This window comes from Bubalus kerabau, chromosome 3, assembly GCF_029407905.1.
Source record: "Bubalus kerabau isolate K-KA32 ecotype Philippines breed swamp buffalo chromosome 3, PCC_UOA_SB_1v2, whole genome shotgun sequence".
In the NCBI taxonomy this organism is placed as follows: domain Eukaryota; kingdom Metazoa; phylum Chordata; class Mammalia; order Artiodactyla; family Bovidae; genus Bubalus; species Bubalus kerabau.
Window position 1 is genome coordinate 3,067,082 of NC_073626.1, and position 20,729 is coordinate 3,087,810.

The 20,729-nt window shown below is 47.4% G+C and overlaps 1 protein-coding gene across 8 annotated transcripts in view; it reads left to right on the forward strand.

The window, feature by feature from the left end:
* Positions 1–20,729, forward strand: part of FARS2 (phenylalanyl-tRNA synthetase 2, mitochondrial) — a 311,692-nt gene that overhangs the window by 72,390 nt on the left and 218,573 nt on the right. For 7 of the 8 annotated variants that reach the window (XM_055570515.1, XM_055570513.1, XM_055570512.1 and 4 more), the window contains 2 exons: positions 6,354–6,513; positions 15,908–16,039. In XM_055570515.1, the coding sequence (XP_055426490.1) occupies positions 6,354–6,513; positions 15,908–16,039 (292 nt within the window). Of the gene's footprint in view, positions 1–6,353; positions 6,514–15,907; positions 16,040–19,934; positions 20,399–20,729 lie in introns of those variants that run through there. The other variant, XM_055570517.1, reaches the window with a different exon arrangement.

Genomic DNA, 20,729 nt, shown 5'->3' on the forward strand with positions numbered 1-20,729 from the left:
AGTTTCGTACGATGAGCAACATGACTAACCCATGTCTCTTCCTCCCGGAGGGTTTCTCCTGACCGCCTCTGGGTTTGAGCAGTGTCTCTTCCTCTTTCCCGCCTGCACGAGGATTATCGCTTTGCCTAAGTTCTCCAAGCATTTCTTTTTCTCGTTTCTCCCCCTTTTTCCTTTGCTTCCTTTGCTTTCCTTTGCTTCCTCTCCCTTCCTTGGATGAGGAGGGCAGGCTGAGATACCCCGTGTCAAGCACTGGTGTTGTGATAGGAGTCACTGGGTCACCAGCCTCCCTGTGCCTGGTGGTGCCCTCGACCTCCACGTGGCCTCCACCACCCAGCACCTCCCTGTTACTGGGGCAGCATCGCTGTAGCTCACGCGTGGTTCCAGAGCCGGCCTCCTCAAATAACCCAGCACCCTGAAGCACGTGCTCACTGGAAGATACTCAAAAAGCAGACTTAATTTTCATTCTTTGAAGGATCGATTGGCCCTTGTGCAACAATAATGATTTAGTTGGGATAAACTGTCAACTGTTTCATGGAAGGTGCCCACCGCCGCATCACCGTGTCAGGCACCACTGCTCCTCTCTGCTCAAGCCTTCTGTCCACTCCTTCATCCCATCCGTCTGACCATAGGCCCTCTGACCACTAAGCCAAGTTGACGATCATGTGTATGCTGTCAGGGGAATAAGAGTGGAGCCCAGAAGGTGGGATCAGGGGCCAGAGTTTGGTTTCAGTTCACGCTTCATCACTTGCTGTGTACCAATGGCTGGTTAACTTCTCAAAGTCTCAAGTTTCTTATATGAGAAATGGGGGAAGGAACAGGATTGTGAGAATTAAATGAACCCCTCAAGTAATAAGGTAAGCCCGCAGTAAGGTAGCAAATTAGTAAACGAGCAAGAACTGTTAGCCAAGAGCAGTCCATGCCGCTGCAGCAGCAAAGTCAGTTATAGGGTCCTCGCATCTGCCCAGGAATTCAGAGAGGCAGGCGGGGGCAGAGGGATGTTTGCATTAATATGTAACGTGGACTGTATGGATTAAACCAGTGATCAATGCATAATTTTAAAAGGTTGAATAGAAAAATGGCTGCCTTGGGAACCACAGAGCAGCCCTAAATAACTGCCTGGACTTTCGCTGTCATTCAAGCCCCATCTACCCTTGGCTGCCCATCGGATTTTGCATAGATGTATGCTATTCTTCTGACCGTTTGCCTTTTTATTTGTGTTTTAAATGTATGTTTAAAATCTGGGCCGTTTTGCAAAAATCCTTTGGCTTTCTAAATTTCAAGTTTATTTGGCTTTTGCAATCCATTTTTATTCTGAAGCCTGATTAGAATTAATTTCTGGCACCTATTCTTTTCTCATTTGTGAACTACCTGCCCTGGCTTCTGCAAGCAGTTCTAGTAGGGGTGGAATTTGTATTCTGGGTCACTGAGGCTTCTGAAAGGACACTTAAGAAAATGTCAGAGAAATAGAAGAAATCCTAGTGGAAAAACAAATGGCACAGTCTATTGTGTGCAGTTAATGGAAATCTAATTTAGTTTTATTGCCAGTGGATGTCTCTCAAACAGAAAGCTAAGTGAAAGGCAGCCACTTCAAGCTGCCTGGAATCAAGGGTGAGGTGAGTGGTTTCATCCCTGCGTGGTGATCGCTTGGCTAAGTGTCTCAGCTTCCCTGGGTCTGCACCTCTCCCGAGTCCGTTCCCTTACTGGAGGTTGGCTCGGCTGCTCTCTCATGTCCCTTCCAGCTCCAGTTTACTTTTCCTCTAGAAGTAAAAGTGCTGACTTGTTTACATGTTTGTTGTTGTTGTTTTTTTCTCCTGTGCTGTATTATGCTGATGGTATCATGAATTATTGCTTTTCCTTCTTTCAGAATTTTCCAAACTTTAGTCTTTATTGTATGTTATGAGTATTTTCTTTGTGCAGACACTGTAGATATTAGTTTTTAAAAAGTAGTAAAATATTAATGTGATTCCAAAAGTCAGAACTGTATAAACAATCTTACTTAAAAAAGGGTCCCTCCTGTCTCCGCCCCCTCCCCACCACCTCCTCTTCACTCTGCCTTGTTTCCCAGTTCCTTTTATTCTGCAGTCTGTTCCATTCCTCTTTCTAGTAGGCTGCTGCTGCTAAGTCGCTTCTGTGCGACCCCATGGACTGCAGCCCACCAGGCTCCTCCATCCATGGGATTTTCCGGGCAACAGTACTGGAGTGGGGTGCCATTGCCTTCTCCCTTCTAGCAGGGAGTCAGTCTCATTTCTATTTCATCATTCCAATGATGTTTGTTTATTTTTGTTTTATGCGAATGAACAGGTTCATTATATAGATATTAAATATATTCACTTGTATAGAATATATTTATTTAAATATACTTTGGCCACACCAAGTGGCTTGTGGGATCTTAGTTCCCCAATCAGGGATCAAACCCGGACCCTCAGCAGTGAAAGTGCAGAGTCCTAACTGGACTGCCAGGGAATTCTCAGATTCATGTATATTGTATTATTTTCTCTTCTTTCTTGCATGAAAAGTACCATAGTAAGATTGCTTTTTCCACATAGTGGGGCTTGGTAGTTCTAGTAGGGGTGGAATTTGATGATAGACGACATATCATTTCAGAGTGATTGTCTTCATATTTTAATTAATATTATGTCTTTTAAGTACTCCACAGTATGGATCAGTCAGTTCAGTTGCTCGGTCATGTCCGACTCTTTGCGACCCCATGGACTGCAGCACGCCAGGCTCCCCTGTCCATCATGAACTCCCAGAGCTTGCTCAAACTCATGTCCATTGAGTAGGTGATGCTGCCCAACCATCTTATCCTCTGTCGTCCCCTTCTCCTCCTGGCCCTCAATCTTTCCCAGCATCAGGGTCTTTTTCCAGTGAGTCAGTTCTTCACATCAGGTGGCCAAAGTACTGGAGTACTGTCTGGATAGCCAGACTTTATTTAACCTTTCTCTCTCTTTTTGTGTGTGGACATTTCTTTGGTTTTCAGTACTTTGTAATTTTAGATAATGCTACAGTGAAAACCTCGTTATGTATGTATTAATTCTGGAGATGTATTCAGGGCAAATAGCCAGAAGTAGAAGAACGAGGTCAGGAGATGAATGCAAATGCAGTTTTGTTGGATATTGCCAAATTTACCTCCAGAATGGTCCCCCCAGTTTTCACTTCCATCGGCAGTGTGTGAGAGTTCATCTTTTCCCAAGCCTCACCAAAAGAATGTTGTCTTGCTTTTTAATCTCTGCCAACGCATTGGCTGAAAAACAACGTGGCATTGCTGTTTTACTTTGCACTTCTCTGTCCTAATACCTCTTCACAGGTTTAAGGGTCGTTTTCTTTTTTTGGTGAATTATCTGTTCATGTATTTCTCCCATTTTTCTATGGAGTTTTCGGCCATTAAACCAATGAGTTTATTCCACTGCCACTCTCTCTTCTTCCTCTTTTGGGATACACTGTTTCTATTTTGTCGTGACATAGAAAAAAGAATTCATTAATAAGAAATTCCCTATGCTCTCGTATGTTTAAAGCTTTTACTATGGATTTGGTACTGAAAGCCCAGCGTTGCTGAATATGAAATTCTTGGTCCACGTATTTTTTTTTTTAAATTGAGTTGTTTGAATATGTGGCTTCACTGTTCCTCGTTTGTATGCTGTTTTGGAAGTCTGATGCGAGGCAGGTGGCTTTGCCTTTCCAAGACGTTTGATCTCTTTGCCTGGAGACCTTGAGGATTCTTTCATCGTTGAGGTCTCATGCTTCTGCTGGGACGCGTCTTCTATTTGGTCCTTCAGGGACCATCATCTGGTTCACATTTATCCTGCTCCACGGTCTTGTGTTTGCTCTTTTGCCGACTCCAGTTATATAAATGCTGTTTCTTCTTTGCCTGTCTTCCATTTCCACTACCTTCTCTCGGATTCTTCTTTGTCTCTTTGTCATCTTGGTTATTTCCTTGTTTTTCTTCAGGTCTTCTCTCTAAGTCTTCATTGAATCATTCCTTGTGTATCTTGTAATTTAGAGTTCAATTCTGAGATGATTTTCTTTTCCTTCTGTTTCTCTCTTGAGTTCACAGTTCTCTGTTTTTTGTTCATGTTTGTTCTAAACATCAAGCAATTATTTATATCCCAAAATGCTTGTTTGAGCACATCTAATTTCATTTTCAAGTATCATCTTACACTTTTCTTCTGCTTCTTGGATTTCTTTTATTGGGGAAGAGGGTCATCGGTTGAGCTGTTTTGAATGGTTTTTAAATTTTTAAAATTCTTTTGTGGTAATTTTCTTTTTTTTTTTTTGGTAATTTTCTATAGTTCTCTAGAATTATTTCTGTTCCTTTTTGTGGATTTTTGGTTTTACAGAAGGTTTTTCAGCTCTCTGGTGCCCTCTTCTGTTAGTGTAGCAAAGTGCAGAATCTTTAGTGGAATTTTTTTGTTTTAGAGGGAGGTGGGGAATGGTTTTATAAAGCCTCTAATTTTTTAGGTTTGTTTTATTTTGTGAAGCCCTAGACTTTCTCTTTGTTTCTTTTATGCCTCCTTACCTAATGGCCAAAAAAATATCTTTTACTTTCTTTTGCCCCTTTCTCTGCCATTGTAACCATGCCTTTCGAAAACTGTGGTTTCAAATTGAGCACACATTTGAATCTCTTTTCCGTGGTCTCTGATCAGATCCACCAGGACACTCTTAGGATTAGGACACTCGCTCCATCTGGCGCTGGTTTTCGGTCTCCTGGCCCCTCGCTAGTCCCTGTCTTCTCTCCCCTCCTCAGCTTGTGCTCGGTCACCTCTCTCTTGAGTCCGTCTCCCTCCCGGGCGAAGACCTGCTTTGTTGTTGAAGATGGGAGCATTTTATACGGTGGCTAAGCAGCTTCAGACCGGTGACAGCCGTGATTAGTGACTGGTGACCGTGAAGACAGTGTGTTTAGTCACTGCAATGTGCCAGGGGTTCCGTGCTTCTGCATTATTTTATTTAATTATCATAAAGTCTCTTTTCATCCCCACTTTCTGAGCCACGCCCTGAAACTTAGCTCCTGTATCACTTTTTGGAGTTTGAAAGTGAAAGTCTCTCAGTCGTGTCCGACTCTTTGCGACCCCATGGACTATACATGTCCATGGAATTCTCCAGGCCACAATACTGGAGTGGGTAGCCATTCCCTTCTCCAGGGGATCTTCCCAACGCAGGGATTGAACCCAGGTCTCCCACATTGCAGGCGGATTCTTTACCAGCTGAGCTACCAGGGAAACCTGAATTTGTTGTAGCTTATTGGACAGTAAATGGCAGAAACGCGTTTCCAGCCTTGTCCTGGCCTTTGGGGTCACAGGGCAACAAGTGCAGGGCACATCCGGCCTCAGAGGCTCCACAGGACTTCATGCCTAGACTGTCCTTTCTCACCTGGTCTCAGGTCACGTTGTAAGGACGGTGAAAACCCAGTTTGCTGGTATTTCCAGTGGCACGGAGGGTCCTGTGTCTTGTAAGGAAATGGCATGTGAATAAGTTGGTGCAAAAGGAAAAGAGGTGATCAGCACGATCAGAATGGTGTCTTTAATTTCCTAAAGACTGTCCATTACATGTGGCACAGGCCCTTGTTCAACGCTGATACCAAATGAATGTCAATTTCAGTATGTTCACGGATGAGAAGACTTCGGTTCAGTTCAGTTCAGTTGCTCAGTCGTGTCCAGCTCTTCGAGACCCCATGAATCACAGCACACCAGGCCTCCCTGTCCATCACCAACTCCTGGAGTTCACTCAGACTCAACGTCCATCGAGGCAGTGATGCCATCCAGCCATCTCATCCTCTGTCGTCCCCTTCTCCTCCTGCCCCCAATCCCTCCCAGCATCAGAGTCTTTTCCAATGAGTCAACTCTTCGCATGAGGTGGCCAAAGTACTGGAGTTTCAGCTTTAGCATCATTCCTTTCAAAGAAATCCCAGGGCTGATCTCCTTCAGAATGGACTGGTTGGATCTCCTTGCAAGCCAAGGGACTCTAAAGAGTCTTCTCCAACACCACAGTTCAAAAGCATCAATTCTTCGGCGCTCAGCCTTCTTCACAGTCCAACTCTCACATCCATACATGATCACTGGAAAAACCATGGCCTTGACTAGACGGACCTTTGTTGGCAAAGTAATGTCTCTGCTTTTGAATATGCTATCTAGGTTGGTCATAACTTTTCTTCCAAGGAGTAAGCGTCTTTAATTTCATGGCTGCAGTCACCATCTGCAGTGATTTTGGAGCCCAAAAAAATAAAGTTGATTTTAATAAAAAAAAAAATAAATAAAGATAATAAGACTTACTGAGTTTCATTTCCACATTGTGGTTTTTGATATAGACTGGTGAAGACACTGTTTTAATTTATTTGCATTATTCCTCTTGGTTTACAGTTATTTGCTGGCATAAAAGATGGAGAAAACCTGCAGCTTTTTGAACAGAGTTCCCGCTCTGCCCATAAACAAGAGACACATACACTGGAGGCCACGAAGCTCGTTGAGTTTGACCTTAAGCAAACACTTACCCGGCTTATGACACATATCTTTGGAGACGGTAGGTACTAAATGCCTTTGTCTTTGGGGGCTTAAATATTCAACAGTTATCATCTTCCTGAAATCATTAAGCCTACTTGTGTCTAGAGTTTTTGGTCTAAGTTGTAGTTAATGGTTTCAGTCCTTAGTGAGATAGAGCTTATGGATTTCCTGGTTCATTCCATGTGAGGAGCAGGAGGATATGAAAATGGAATTAGCTGGAGAAAGAAAAATGATTACAGCTTTTGATAAGAATGGTAATGAATTGAGATCAGTCTCATCAATGGAGAGGAAGTGAACAGGCTGATTAATGTCGGAATATTAATGTATTATCATTGGTCAGCCTTGATCGATGGGGCAGGATTCTCAGCTGTGTGAGCGAGCGCAGCGGAAGGTTTTCACGGACGTACTGATCATCACTGTCAGCAGCGAAATGCCCACAGTTGCTTGGAGGGAGAACAGTGTGTTTAAGATGTGGATTCTCACTTTAATCACTTGCCTTTCACTCTTTCTCTGAGAAATTGTAACGTTTCCATTTCCCCTCCAACTCTGTCTGATTTACTTGAGATAATATTTTTGTCTGTTTGTATAAAGACGTAAAGAAAAGGGGAGATTGTTCCTTAATTACGGCCTAATTTTTTTAAGGATTTTGTTCATTCGTTAGTTTGCTGTCGGCTCTGCCGGGTCTTTGTTGCTGCCGGGCCTTCTCTAGTTGCGGCGAGCGGCGGCCCCTCTGCTGCCAGTGCAGGCTGGCTTCTCGCCGCTGTGACCTCTCCGGCTGTGGCGCGCAGGCTCTCGGGCTCAGGGCTCAGCAGCTGGCTTCTTGCCACCGTGACCCCTCCGGCTGTGCAGCGCAGGCTCTCGGGCTCAGGGCTCAGTAGTTGGCTGCAGCCCGTGGGCTCGGTAGTTGGGGCTCACGGGCTCCGTTGCTCCCGTGGCAGGTGGCATCTTTCCAGATCAGGGCTCGAACCCATGTGTCCTACAGAGGCCGGCGACTCGTCACCACTGAGCACCGGGGAGACCCCTGGGATCTGCATTTAAAATGTTTAGAAAACAGGAGGCTTGCGTGGTTAGGGTCGTCTTTTATTCTCGTACTCTTGTGAGCTTTTTAAAAGAACAGGATCTTTATCGAAGTGTGATTGACAAAAAGTGAACTATATATATATCTAGAGTGTATAATCGGCTAAGTTTATATGCAACAAACAACACATTTACACAGTTTTATGAGTCTCGACATTTGTGCACACCCGTGAGACCACTGTGGCGTCAAGCTGATCAGTGGGTCCGTCCCCCAGGCCTCCTCTGGTGCCTCGTAGACGCGCCTTCTCACGTGTCCTGTGTCTCCTCACCCCGGGCAGCCGGTGACCTGCATTTTGCCACTGTGGTTAGTTTGCTTCTAGGTTTACACGGGTGAGGCCTGTGCTGCGTGTTCTCCCGCCCCTCCTGCCGGCACACTTCACGTAGCGCGATTATTTGCAGATTGATCCAGTGTTCCTGGCGTTACCTGTCCATCCACTGAGAGACATTTGGCTTGTCTCTAGTCTTTTGCTGTTACAGGTGAATCTGTGCATATTCACCTACACATCTTTGTCTGGACTAATGCGTTCATTTCTTTTTGTTAAGTGCCCAGGAGTACCATGGTTGGATCATTTGAGGTGAATTTTCACTTTCTAAGAAGCCACTAAGCTGTCCAGTAGCACATGGAAACTGCTTGTGCTCCGAGGTGGCCAGGCGCTGAAAGTTTAGCTATTCTGATAGGACAGGAGTGATTTGTCAAATAAACATTCGGTTACATAAGTAAGTCTTCCAAATGAACAAGGAAAAATCAACCTGTGAGAGAAACTGGTGATCATGAAGGCAACAGGTGACGTGGTTATTAGTAGAATGACTCTTGAATGTGTGAAGAGATGCTCACTCTCATTAGTAATCAGGAGAAGCACATGAAAGCTACCTGAGCCGCCCTTAGTCGCTCTTCATGTGTGAGAAAGCTGAAAACCCAGCAGCTGTGAGTATCGACATAGATATAAACATGGTCTACAGCACGCAGCCTGGGCCTTATCAGGCATCTGCAGCACTGTCCCCCTGGGAGCTTGGCCACTCGCTTGCTCCTCCTGTGCCCCTCACTTTCCCTACCTCTAGATTTCCCTACTTACGTGGGAGCTCAAATATGCTGTTAAAAAGAGTCTGATTATGATTTATTAAGCGAGGTTTCTTCAGATATCTTGACTGTTCATATTCTAGTTAAGAAACCACTAGGAACCCCATATATTGTGTGTATACATACTTTTTTTTAAAAAGTACATCAGTTTCATGCTACTGTCTTTTTCTAGGAGCAGAGAGCGGTACTACAGAGAAGGTCCAAACCGGGCTTTCAAGTATGTTCACAGGGTTCTACTAAAATAAAACAGAAATGCAGTTACATATGACAAAATGTGATGATTTGATAAAACTGAATAGCGAGTGTGTAGATGTTTGCTGTTTTCTCCTTCTGTCTCTTTGTTTGGAATATTTCGTGTTAAAATGGTATAATGTAATTGTGAGGCAGGTTTCAGATAGAGATTGCTGATGCAGAAATCTTTTTATAGCCAGCTTCTCTTTACTTTCGTGATAAAAGATAGGAATTGTGATATTTTTAGCAGTAATGTAATCCAGTGAACACTGGAATAATATAGGGAGATGGATTGTGCTATTCAGGGCATTTTCAAGGCAAGCAATGGTAAAGGAATTCTAACATCTCCTTGAATACAAGGAGATACAACCAGTCCATCCTAAGGGAAATCAGCCCTGAATTGCAAGGACTGATGTGAAGCTGAAGCTCCAATACTCTGGCCACCTGATGCGAAGAACTGACTCACTGGAAAAGACCCTGATTCTGGGAAAGATTGAAGGCAGGAGGAGAAGGGGAGGACAGAGCATGAGATGGTTGGATGGCATCACTGACTCGATGGACATGAGTTTGAGCAAGCTCCGGGAGATGGTGAAGGACAGAGAGGCCTGGTGTGCTGCATGCAGTGCGTGGGGTCGCAAAGAGTCAGACACAGCTGAGCGACTGAAGAGCAACAGTTCTAACATTTTAGGGAGATAGTAGCCTGTCTCAAATTGCTTTACAAAAAAATTCAGGATCATCTCAATTTTTCTGTTGTCAACCTATGAAGAAAATTGATTTTAAGCCCTCCTGATTTATGTCTTGCTACGCATTTCTATCATCACATGATCCCCCATTTGTGAGATTTGTTGTTGTTGTTAGTTGCTAAGTTGTGTCTAACTCTTTTCTGACCCCATGGGCCCCCACCAGGCTCCTCTGTCCATGCAATTCTCCAGGCAAGAATACTGGACTGGGTTGCCATTTCCTTCTCCAGGGGATCTTCTCAATCCAACCCAGGGATTGGACCCATGTCTCCTGTACTTGGCAGGTGAATTCGGATTCTTGACCGCTGAGCCACCAAGGAAACCCCTTGTGTGGTTTAGAAGCTGCCTTGCAGTTACACGGATAACCGAGTGGTTCTGAACTGGCGGATAGCTTCCTTTCTCTCACAGCTAGCATTCGTGTATCTCCTATTTCTTTATTATTTTTCATTCCTTTTGCCCCCCTCCCCTTGCTTACTTTCCTGGCCCCTCCACCTGGGTAATTCTCACTTACCTGTGATTTCACCTCCGGTGTCCTCCAGCCAGGAACTGTCCTGGAGTCTGTGCTGAACTCTGGGGAGCCGCCTCTCCTGAGCTCCTCTGAACTCCCTCGGGTGGGTTTCACTTGGCTGGATTTTCACCATGCTGCGGGCGTCCCACTACTGGGTACATGAGACACAGTCCCAGTCTTTGAGCAGCTGAGAGTGAAGTCCTCTCCTGGGGAGGCCCGAGTGTCAAGGGAGCGCGTAGGAAGGGCGCCTCCTCCGGGATCCGGCCAGGAGAGCTCCCGGTGGGGGACGTCTGAGCTGCCTTAGTCACTGAGAGAGAGCATGGAGCTGGACCATGTGAAGGATTGAAAAGAAGGAAAATATGGCCACTTGGAGATGGCCGCATAGAACCAGAGATATTACATTTAAGTTCTCTTTCCTCCACTTGCTCTGAAATCTTGAACTGGTCATTTAGTGCTTTAGGTCTTAGTATTTTTAAATACTAAGATAATAAATAGTACTGTTTCCCTTGAGAATAAAGTGAGATAACATATGTGAACAGGGCCCTTTAAGAAGATATTAAATGCATGTGTAAATATGAAAAAAAGGAATAAGGAAGGGCAGGAAAATGAAGGCAATTAATGGGGCCATACAATCAAAGAACAGTAGTTTCGTTGGCTGTCTTTGTTCTGCCTGGTAAGATGAGGTGTAAACTTGTGCCAGGCGACAGCACAGCAGTTCAGGCTGGCATTGATGGTGCCCTCAAACTCGTTCTGGGCTCCAGCAGGCAATTAAACAGGCATGCACGCCGCTCGACCTTGTATATGTTGTAAAGATGTTCCCAGGGGCCCTGAGGACATGCATGCCTCTGAACGTAGTCTTGAACTTTTCTTTGTCTCATTATTCTTTACATTTATATGTGAATAGCTTTCAAAACTGAGCATTGAGGTGAAAGTGTCCAGGTATCTGTTTTCCTTATAGAAAACCATTCCCGCAGTGTATGAGTTTTCTCATACACCTCTTATGCCCATGGCCAAGAATTAAGAATCTCAAGTTTTGAAACAGCAATGAAGTTGTGGCATCTCTATTTCAGGCAAGCATTTGCTTTATTTTTAAAATGCTACCGGCTTAGACTTTTAGGTTTTAGATTTCAGTACAGATCGGAGTTACTATTTCATAAATCTCCACACTTTCTTTTTTGTTTTGAGACCAGAGTCAGCAGAATAGTAGAGTGGCAATAAAGTAAAGTATCCACCTGCTCAGAGAGTACTTCTTGTCCCTGGCACTGAAGTTGGTCTGTGAAAAAGCCTTTTATTTTTTCTTTCCTTGGCAGCCTTTTATTTTTTCTTTCCTTCCAGCCATGCGATCATCCTTAACCCCATTCACACAGTTGCTGAACACCCCAAAAATCCTCCCGCACGCCTCATCTGCCCAGCCTCACCCAGCCTGGTGCACCTTTGCGGGGTATCGCTGAAGGGGTGTTGGGGCGTTTGTATCATCCGCTGAGATGCTTCTGGGGGGAGGGGAGGTGCCCCCGCCAGGCTCACGCTGTGAACTTGAAGGGTGAGGGGCTGTGTTACAGGGGGCGGGCTGTGTGCCCTCACGGCGCTCAGGGGGTGAGTGTTCGCAGCTCCCTGGGACCTGGCTGAAGGGATGCCACGCTCTGACTTCACGCATTTCAGGGGGTCATTTAGTTGTTTTATTTGGGGTAGGGGTGCTAGTTGCTGAGAAACGTCTCAGTAAACCGTCTGGGTACAAGCCGCCTGAACGTCTTTTAGAGCTGCAGTCCCCAGCCTTTTTGGTACTGGGGACGCGTTTTGTGGAAGACAGTTTTTCCACGGACTGGGCAGGGGCGGGGGGTGGTTTGGGGATGATTCAAGCGCATCACATCTGTTGTGCTCTTTATTTCTAATCTGGTGCCGCCACTCATCTGACGGGAGGTACCGATCCTCACCTGGAGGTTGGGCCCCTGGTTTAGAGTAATAGAGTACAGCCGTAGTAGTGATGATTACAGGAAGAGATAGTAGTTAACAGTGTCAGATGCTGCATTAAGCTCTCACAAGGACTTTCTTTGTTCTGACCTGCATCTGTGACGTAGGTGTGACTAATCTACGGTTTTAAGGTTTGGGAACCTGGACTCAGAGCAACGGAGTACCAAGTAACCACACGGCTCAGGAGTAACCTGAGGCCTGGTTTGAGCCTCTCAGATGGTCAAGAATATGCTTGCAATGCAGGAGGTCCAAGTTGGGAGGATCCCCTGGAGAAGGGAGTAGCTACCCCCTCCAGTATTCTTGCTTGGGAAATCCCATGGACAGAGCAGCCTGGTGGGCTACAGTCCACGGGGTTGCAAAGAGTCGGACACGACTGAGTGATTGACACTTTCACTTGAGTCCCCTAATTTTGACTTCTGAACCTGTGTTAGATGTTAGCTCTTTTGAAAGGAGAGAAAGACGTCATTTCAATATTATTTCTGACACTGATGTTTCCAAAAGCCATGATGTTAAAAAAAAAAAAATGGGGCCTCCTCCTGGGTGTTGCCCATGACTTTGTAGCTCTGACTCCCCTGTAGCTGCTCTGGATAAAGTCCTGCCCATGACAGCATATTCAGGTACCAAAGATCACTTAGAAACTTCAAATTCAGTCCTTCTTTAATCAGCTAATGAACAGGAACTGCCTGGGCAGGCCTCAGAATTATTCAGCAACTCTTTTTTTCATTTGTTTTTATGGTCCAAGTTTTTTACTGTTTTAAATTATTATGTTGTATTCCTTTGTTCTTGAAAAGCAAAATTAAAAATTACAACACACTATTTCCTTGTGGCAATTTGTTGTTATTACAGCTGCTTTAGTTTCAGGGTTGTTTTTTTTCCCCCACTCGCCAAAGCAGTTGATTATTTTCTGCTAACATTTCGATTGCACCAGCATCCTAAGGCTGTTATAAGAGAGGTTATCCGTTTAGAGTTGGAAAGAGAGAAAATAACCTGCAGACAGCTTTTATGCTCATGGAATTCCTGACATTTTTTAAACTTTGCTAAATTGTTTCCCTCCATCTTGTGACGTCTGTAGCAGATGGTTTCTTTAAGAGCAGCTCAGGTCGGGTGGAGAACTCCTCACATTGTGGTCTCATGTTCTGTCCTTCCGGGCTTCCAGCCCGTCTCCCTGCTGAAGGCTGACATTTCCCTGTAGGAAGCACGGGCCTCCCAGCACAGTTTAGACGAGTGCATCTGAAGAAGATGATCCCCTGTGACCCTCTGCTGCTGGCTAGATGCGTTGCTGGGGGCGAGTCACGTCTCTGTTTCGGAGTGGAGCAGGCTCGGCGTTGTCCGTGAGGCGCGCTCCCCGCTGCCTGTCCCGGGACCTAGCTGTGGGCGAGCGGTGTCTCTCAGAGCAGCCGCAGCAGTGACTCCCCGCCCGTGGGCATGCCCTTCCCAGTGCTGTCCGCACCCAAAGGCTAGCTGTGGCCGGAACCTGAAGGCCCAGCCTTTGGGGCCCAGCCCGGCGCTCCCTTCCGCCTCACTGCCCTGCTCCCCAGTTCTCAGGGGCTGCACGCTGGCCCCAGGGCCCCAAGCTCTCCAGACCTTCAGTCCAGGAGAGGTCTGGGGGCCTGTCGGGTGCACTCACACAGCCCTGATGGGGACGCGGCAGGTCTCGCACCCGGGGCTCGGCTCTCTCCAGGCCTATAGCTCCTCAGAGCCGCAGCCCCAGGCGTGCTGGTGGCGGCCTCCGTCCCCCTCCCTCTCCAGCAGGGAGCCTCTGCTGTCCCAGCACCTGACCACCTGACCGCAGGCCTCTGGCCTCGCTCGTATCCCAAGCCAGCAGCGCGTGTTCCTGCAGGTGGCGAGCTCCTGGCGGTTCTCCCGATTGTGGACCCCAAGCCCAGCAACGCGGAGCTTTGCCCTCTTTGCTCCTTTGCTTTTCCGGCCTGTGTCTGGCTGGGGGAAGTATTTCTCTCGTCTTTGATCACAGCCTGGCCTGAGCGGTTTTCTCTGTTCTATCATGCCTGTCGTGGTGTATGGGGAGCAGGAGGCTGACGGTGCGCTCTTGGCTGGTGGCGCTTGGCCTGGAAGCCGAGCAGGGTCCGTCTCCGTGGTCTGCCCAGGGGAGGGCAGCGGAAGGCCGTGCCGCCCGCTGTCTGGTGCAGATCGCATCTCGGCGTTTTCTAACTGTAAACGTCGAGGAAAGGTGTAAGCCGGCACGGTCCTGCATCTGTGAGACGGGAGCAGGGGTGATGATCGTGCCGTGTTCATGGCCGCCTGTCCTCAGCGTAAAGGCTGGATTGAAGGAGGCCCGTGAACCATCTCGTGTAGCAGCGCTGTAGTAAATAAACGATGGACGTCAGTGACCTTAGCGTGCACTTTAGGAATGTTTCTTTTTCTTCATATTTTTATGAAAACCCGAGAGAGAGTTTAGATCGTGGTCTGATTTGCAATGCATGCCTGTCGAAAATCACCCATTGAGTGTTTAAGTTTTTACACACTTAAAAAATTGTCACCAAAGCACTGCGAGATGAATGTTGTTCTTATTTTGACCAAGACCGAGGCAGGGAGAACTGAAGGAACGTGCCTGAGGCCCCTCGGCTTGAGGTGGTGGAGCTGGATTCGGTCGCGCGTCTGTGGTCGCTCTCTCTGCGCACGGGGGACCCACCCACGTCTCTGGGGCCAGACACGGAGGGTGGGGGGTGGGCCTCCATGGCACTGCATGAGAGCAGCGTGGTGTGGGATGACGTGGTGTTTCTGTGTAGAGGAGGGGAACGAGAGGTGCACGCGTGTGTTTGCTCATGTCTGTTAATAAAAAGGAAACCCTGAAAGTTTACCCAGTGGGATTCAAGGGGCGGAGGAGCCAGGAACCGGTATGCCGGTGCGGCTTGTAAACAATGCCTTATTTTTATTTCCGTTTGATTGATGTAACTGACACAGAACATTGTGTTAGTATAGGATGGAATGACTGGATATAGGTATATATTCAAAAGGATTGCCACGGTAAGTTTACTTAACTCCAGTCACCTCGCAAACTTAGAATGTTTTTCACTCATGGCCTGTTTATACAGGAAAATGTATTCTTTTTTCAGTGTTTCAATTTTGAACCCTGTGAATATATTACTTACTCAAAAAAATTTTTTTAAGAAAGCTATTAGAGCAGAGCAATATTGAGAAATGTGAAAAAAGGCCTGTCCACACGTGGTACAGATGCAGCTTAGAGGGCTGTGGGTCTGATTTAGATGTCGTTTGCTTTTATAGAAGCTAGCAGAAAGACCTGCTTTCCCGTGCGTGCGTGGTAAGTTGCTTCAGTCGTGTCCGACTGTTTGCGACCCTGTGGTCTGTAGGCCGCCAGGCTCCTCTGTCCATGGGACTCTCTAGGCAGAATACCGGAGCGGGTTGCCATTTCCTCCTCCAGGGGATCTTCCCAACCCAGGGATCAAACTTGCATCTCATGCATGCCTTGTGTCTCCTGCATTGGCAGGCGAGTTCTTTACTGCTAGCCCACCTGGGAAGCCCCCTTTCCTTGACTTAAATTCTCTCCTCTGCCAGGTGGCCACAGGGTTGACGGGTGATTGATTGAGTTTCAGAGGGTCCTGGAACTACACAAAGCGTTTCTCATATTGGATAAGATGTGCTCAGTTTTCCACAAGTTTTAAGATTTATTGCCTCCCCCTAAAGTGTTGCAAATTTATTTATTTGCTATTTATTTTACTGAGAAAATAGTCTTTTGGTGTCATCAGCCAATCTGCCATTAGCAGATTTGATCACGGCAAAGGCAAGACTGCCTGTAACTCTCCGTGTCTGTTTTTCTCCCGTGTCTTTGCAGGACTGGACGTCAGATGGGTGGACTGCTACTTCCCTTTCACTCATCCCTCCTTCGAGATGGAGATCAACTTCCACGGGGAATGGCTGGAGGTTCTGGGCTGCGGGGTGATGGAGCAGCAGCTGGTAAACTCAGGTACGGGAGGACCCTGCGTGTGGGCACAGCTCTCCTGAGACGCCCTCTTCCCAGGGAGCCCCACGTGCATGCTGCCTGCGTCCATATCTACACCCTCCTGCAGGGTTTGCCGCCCAGCCTCCGTGCTTGCATCACCGTCCGGACTTTATTGCGCTGCCCCTGGGAGAGCACCGTCTCTCTAGCCTGGTTTTGCGGGGGCTTCCTGCTCTGGGAGCTCTTCCTTGTCAGCGCCGGGTGTGGGTTTGCGCTTACGATGTCATGTTTGTTGATCAGCTGCTTTGGGATCGCCCACAAGCCTTTGAGGCATGTCCCACGAGAGCTGTCTGTCTTCCAGACTATTTAGGAACAACGCCAGCCTGTCGTCCCTTTTTTGGTTCCCGCTGCGTTTGGAACTGTGCCCCCGGTCCAGCAGGTGTTTTGTAAGCGCTGAGAGCACAGTGTAAGACACGTAGGCCCATATTGTTTGCTGGTTTGTCCTCGACCCTCACTGTTGGCTGGACCACCCAATGTGGGGGGAGTGGAAAATGGGGGCTCTGATGAAATTCTCGCTGGACTCTTTAGGTCTTCTCTGTAGGACCATTGTTTCATGAAATTGATTATTTCTAGGAATCCTCCAGGGGTCCATGGTTAGGACTTGCTCTCATTGCCAAGAGCCTCAGGTCAGGGAACTAGGATCCTACAAAGCCACAAGGTCCAACCCCTGCCCCCACCACCCCCCACCAAAAAAAAATTATTTCTAAACTTAATTTCAGAGCTGTGAATTGTTTTTTTTAAGTCACTGTCAGAATTTAAGTTTAAAAATGTTTTATCACATTGGGAATCCTCCAAGGGAAGTTGGCTAGGATTGGGCACCAGGGTAGGAGGGTCCATGCATGGGCAGGAGGAGGAGGAAGGGGGCTGATGCTGACAGCCTCCACCGCCCCCCAAGCCTCCTCCCCACGTAGAAGGACATGCCCTCTGTGGCCAGGGAGTGAGGCGGCTCGGGCTCAGGCTGGTCACGGGCTTCCTGCCACAGCAGACCGGAGGGGAGCGGGCCCTCTTGGGGACTCAGAGCTGAGGATGGACCCTGTGTTAAGGTCCAGGGGTGAGAAAATGAGGCTGGAGGGAGACAGGAGACGGGGAGTCGGCGCTGCCTGGCCTGGGCTGTGGGGCCCGCCCTGGGCTCAGACCCAGCCAGCTGTGGGGTTCCTCTCCACTCGGCCAGGCAAAGCTCACGGGAGAGCCCAGCTCTGGGCCACACCCTTCTTGGATGGTTCTCCAACGTTGAAGGTCTTTCCTGGAGACGAGGGAGCAGAGAGGTGGCCGCGGAGGGCCTGTGAGTGAACGTGGGAGGCGGGGCCGAGTGTCTGAAGCGCAGGAGTGCTGTCCGCCAAGGCTGTGTCTTCCTCAGCGCGTTGTCTAACCCCGCCAGTCTCCGGTTTTCACAGTTAAAATGAGCACAGAGATGCCTCCCTCCTAAGTTTCCTTCTGACGGTTTGTGGAGGCGAGATGAGCACAGGCTCTAGCAAGTAGCCAGTAAAAGTGCATGTCTGATATTATTAAACAGATGTTTTTTTTTTTTCCCCAAATGGTAAGAGCCACTTATTAACAGAGAGCCCCGTTAGTTAGAAATGTTTAAACAGAGGCTGTCCAGCATGTCATAGAGACAGTTTCTGGTCAGGCAGAACTAGATTTCCTCTGTGATCTTCGTATCCATGATACTAGATGGAGTGAATAACTTTAGAGGGAGAAAGAAGATTGAAAGTAGTAAGAAACACGAGAAGGAAAGATACGCATCTTAATAGAAAGCACAAAACACTGGGAGCAAATCTGTGAGCTGTGATCTCTTCTTGAGTCGGAGCTAACTTCAAAAAAAAAAAGGTGCCATTGTCTGTTTTGCTTTGTTTTTTAGACAAAAGATTTCCTGGATCCTAGGCTTCCTCCCAGGGGCACCTGGTGTCAGGGGCCAGCACTCAGAACGCAAAGCAGGGAGGGTCAGTTACGGATCGGTTGTCACTTCCTGAATCAGTTGTCACTTCCTCGAGCATTGCCAGTATCCTTGATAGGTTTTTATGAGGCTTATTCCCACAGTCATTGGCTGAATATCGTCTCTGAAACAGGTTTCCAAGTCGTTATTGTACATTAATGACACTGCTGTTCTACAATTAGAACTACCCTATCAGGTAATTCTTGGAGGAAATGGCAAAGTAGAAAAATAAAAGAAGACACCTGAGATGCAAATGTGTCTGATAGAGTCACAGGGTGGTGGGGGGTGCTTTCGGCCGTTGGGAAATGTACACATAAAATTTAAATACCTTGCGAGAGAGAGAGACGAAAGAGAAGGAAGAAGAGATGCTTGTATAAAAGAAATTCTGTGTGGGCTTTTCTGCTTGAACTTGAAGTTATTATGACAGTTCTGCTCCGTGCTGTCCGACGGGCTTGTGTTTTGACGTCTGTAGCCGTAACCCTCACACTGTGCGCCAGGCGGTCACTAGGCACGGACGGCGCGTGCAGGTACCGCCAGCTTTGTCTTCCGACGCGGCCCGGGGCTGGCGGGCTCTGGTCACACTGCCTCCGCTCACTTGGCCATTCTTGCTGTCTTTTCTCTGGCATTTCCCACCCCACCCCCGCCCCCCCAGCTTTTAAAAATAGAAGTTCCAACCAATGCTAAAATCAGTCGTTATAGGCTCCATCTTTACGGTTCTTACAGTTGTTCTTCAGTCACTAAACCTTGTCTGACTCTTTGCAACCCCATGGACTGCAGCACACCAGGCTTCCCTGTCCATTATCTCCCGGAGCTTGCTCAAACTCATGTCCATTGAGTTGGTGATGCCATCCAACCATCTCATCCTCTGTCGTCCCCTTCTCCTCCCGCCTTCAATCTTTCCCAGCATCAGGGTCTTTTCCAATGAGTCAGCTCTTCGCATCAGGTGGCCCAAGTATTGAAGCTTCAGCTTCAGCATCAGTCCTTCCAGTGAATATTCAGGGTTGATTTCCTTTAGAATGGACTGGTTGGATCTCCTTGTAGTCCAAGGGACTCTCAAGAGTCTTCTCCAACACCACAGTTCAAAAGCATCAATTCTTCAGTGCTCAGCTTTCTTTATAGTCCAACTCTTACATCCATACGTGACTACTGGAAAAACCATAGCCTTGACTAGATGGACCTTTGTTGACAAAGTGATGCCTCTGCTTTTGAATATGCTGTCTCGGTTGGCCATAGCTTTCCTTGAGGTGCTGCTGAATGCTGAAATACGTGGTGACCGAGGAGGTTGAGGGGGCAGTGACACCAGGAGGTGCCAGCAGCTCCCGAGATGCCCTGGAGGCTTGCTTCCGTGTGACCCTGCCAGCAAAGCTCGGGGTGGATGCTGTCACTCTCCCTCTTCTGGAGCCTCCGAAAGGTGATCAGCATTGAATGGCTGGCAGCACCCCTTGCCCAGATCTTGCTGACAATAGTCAGTTACTATATCTGCTGCCTGAGTAGTAAATGACATGATTTTGAAGTGGCTAGAAGTCCTTTCAAATAAATGATTCTGCTGAACATAGAATGAAGAGCTGGCACCAACCAGAGCAACAGCAAACAAAGCTCTGTTTGTCCTCTGGTTATTTATTACCCTTGCAGAGGGGCCCTGCCCCCGTGCGGGTTATCTCTGTGACCAAGTGCATTTAATTAAATGCACAGATTAGATTGCTAATTTGAACAGGCAGTGAAAACACTTCATGACACATTTAAGTTGACTGTGGCGTATGTGTGTTTGCGCACAGAGTAAGATTAGGCTCTTCCGGATAGCTGAGAGAATTTTATTTCTTCTCCCTTAAGTTACGGCGCCTTCACCGTTGCTTTCCGATCGCTGAGATCTGGTAATTGTGATGTGGGCGGCGACTGCTGTCCTGATGACTTCGTTGTTTTTCCCTTGAGGAGATGCTTTGAAGACAGCAGTGAGTCATGCGTCCAGATACTACACACGTACCTCCCTGTGGGCTGACTCAGGCCGCCGTCTTTCCAGGTACTACAGGGATCGGGAGCACGAAAACATCACTGGGTGACTGTGGCTGTCATCGTGCCTGGGAGGAATTCACCGTTTATTGAGAGATTTAGAAGACCGTACACAGGCCAGGGAGGAGAAGAGGCTCCGTCCCGGGAAGTAACTTTTTAAAAAAAACGGAACCACTTTCTTTACCTCTTCATTAAAATTTAAAACTTGACTTTTGGGGAAAAATACCTTATAAATATGCACATAAACGTTTTCTAGTTTTAAAGTCATTCTTTTGTCCATTTGTTTGTCAGGTATTTCTTGAATTTCTTCTAAGGCTGTAGAAGAGCAAAAAAGCATTCTCCTGGCCGTTGAAAACAGCGCGGCCCAGCCAGACACAGACATAAATGGTCAGAGTGCCACGTGGCGTGTGTTTGTAACAGAGGTGCCGTGGGCAGAGCTGGGGAAGGTGGTGCCAAGCCCTCGTCCTGATTACACGCAGGGTAGAAGGTAACCTCCGGTCACTTTGGGCTGCTCTGCAGTGTGACAGGAGCATCCCAGCATAAGTAAGCTTCCTGTTCGCAAGGGGTCATGTCCTTGATCTTTGCCTGGATGCGCAGTTGACACGCCTGATGCTTCTCTCTCTGTCTAGGTGTGACCCTGTTTTCAGTCTGTCCCTGTCTCTGGTAGACAGTCTCTAAGCTCCGCACACGGTTGTATCACGCAGTGTTACAGATCTA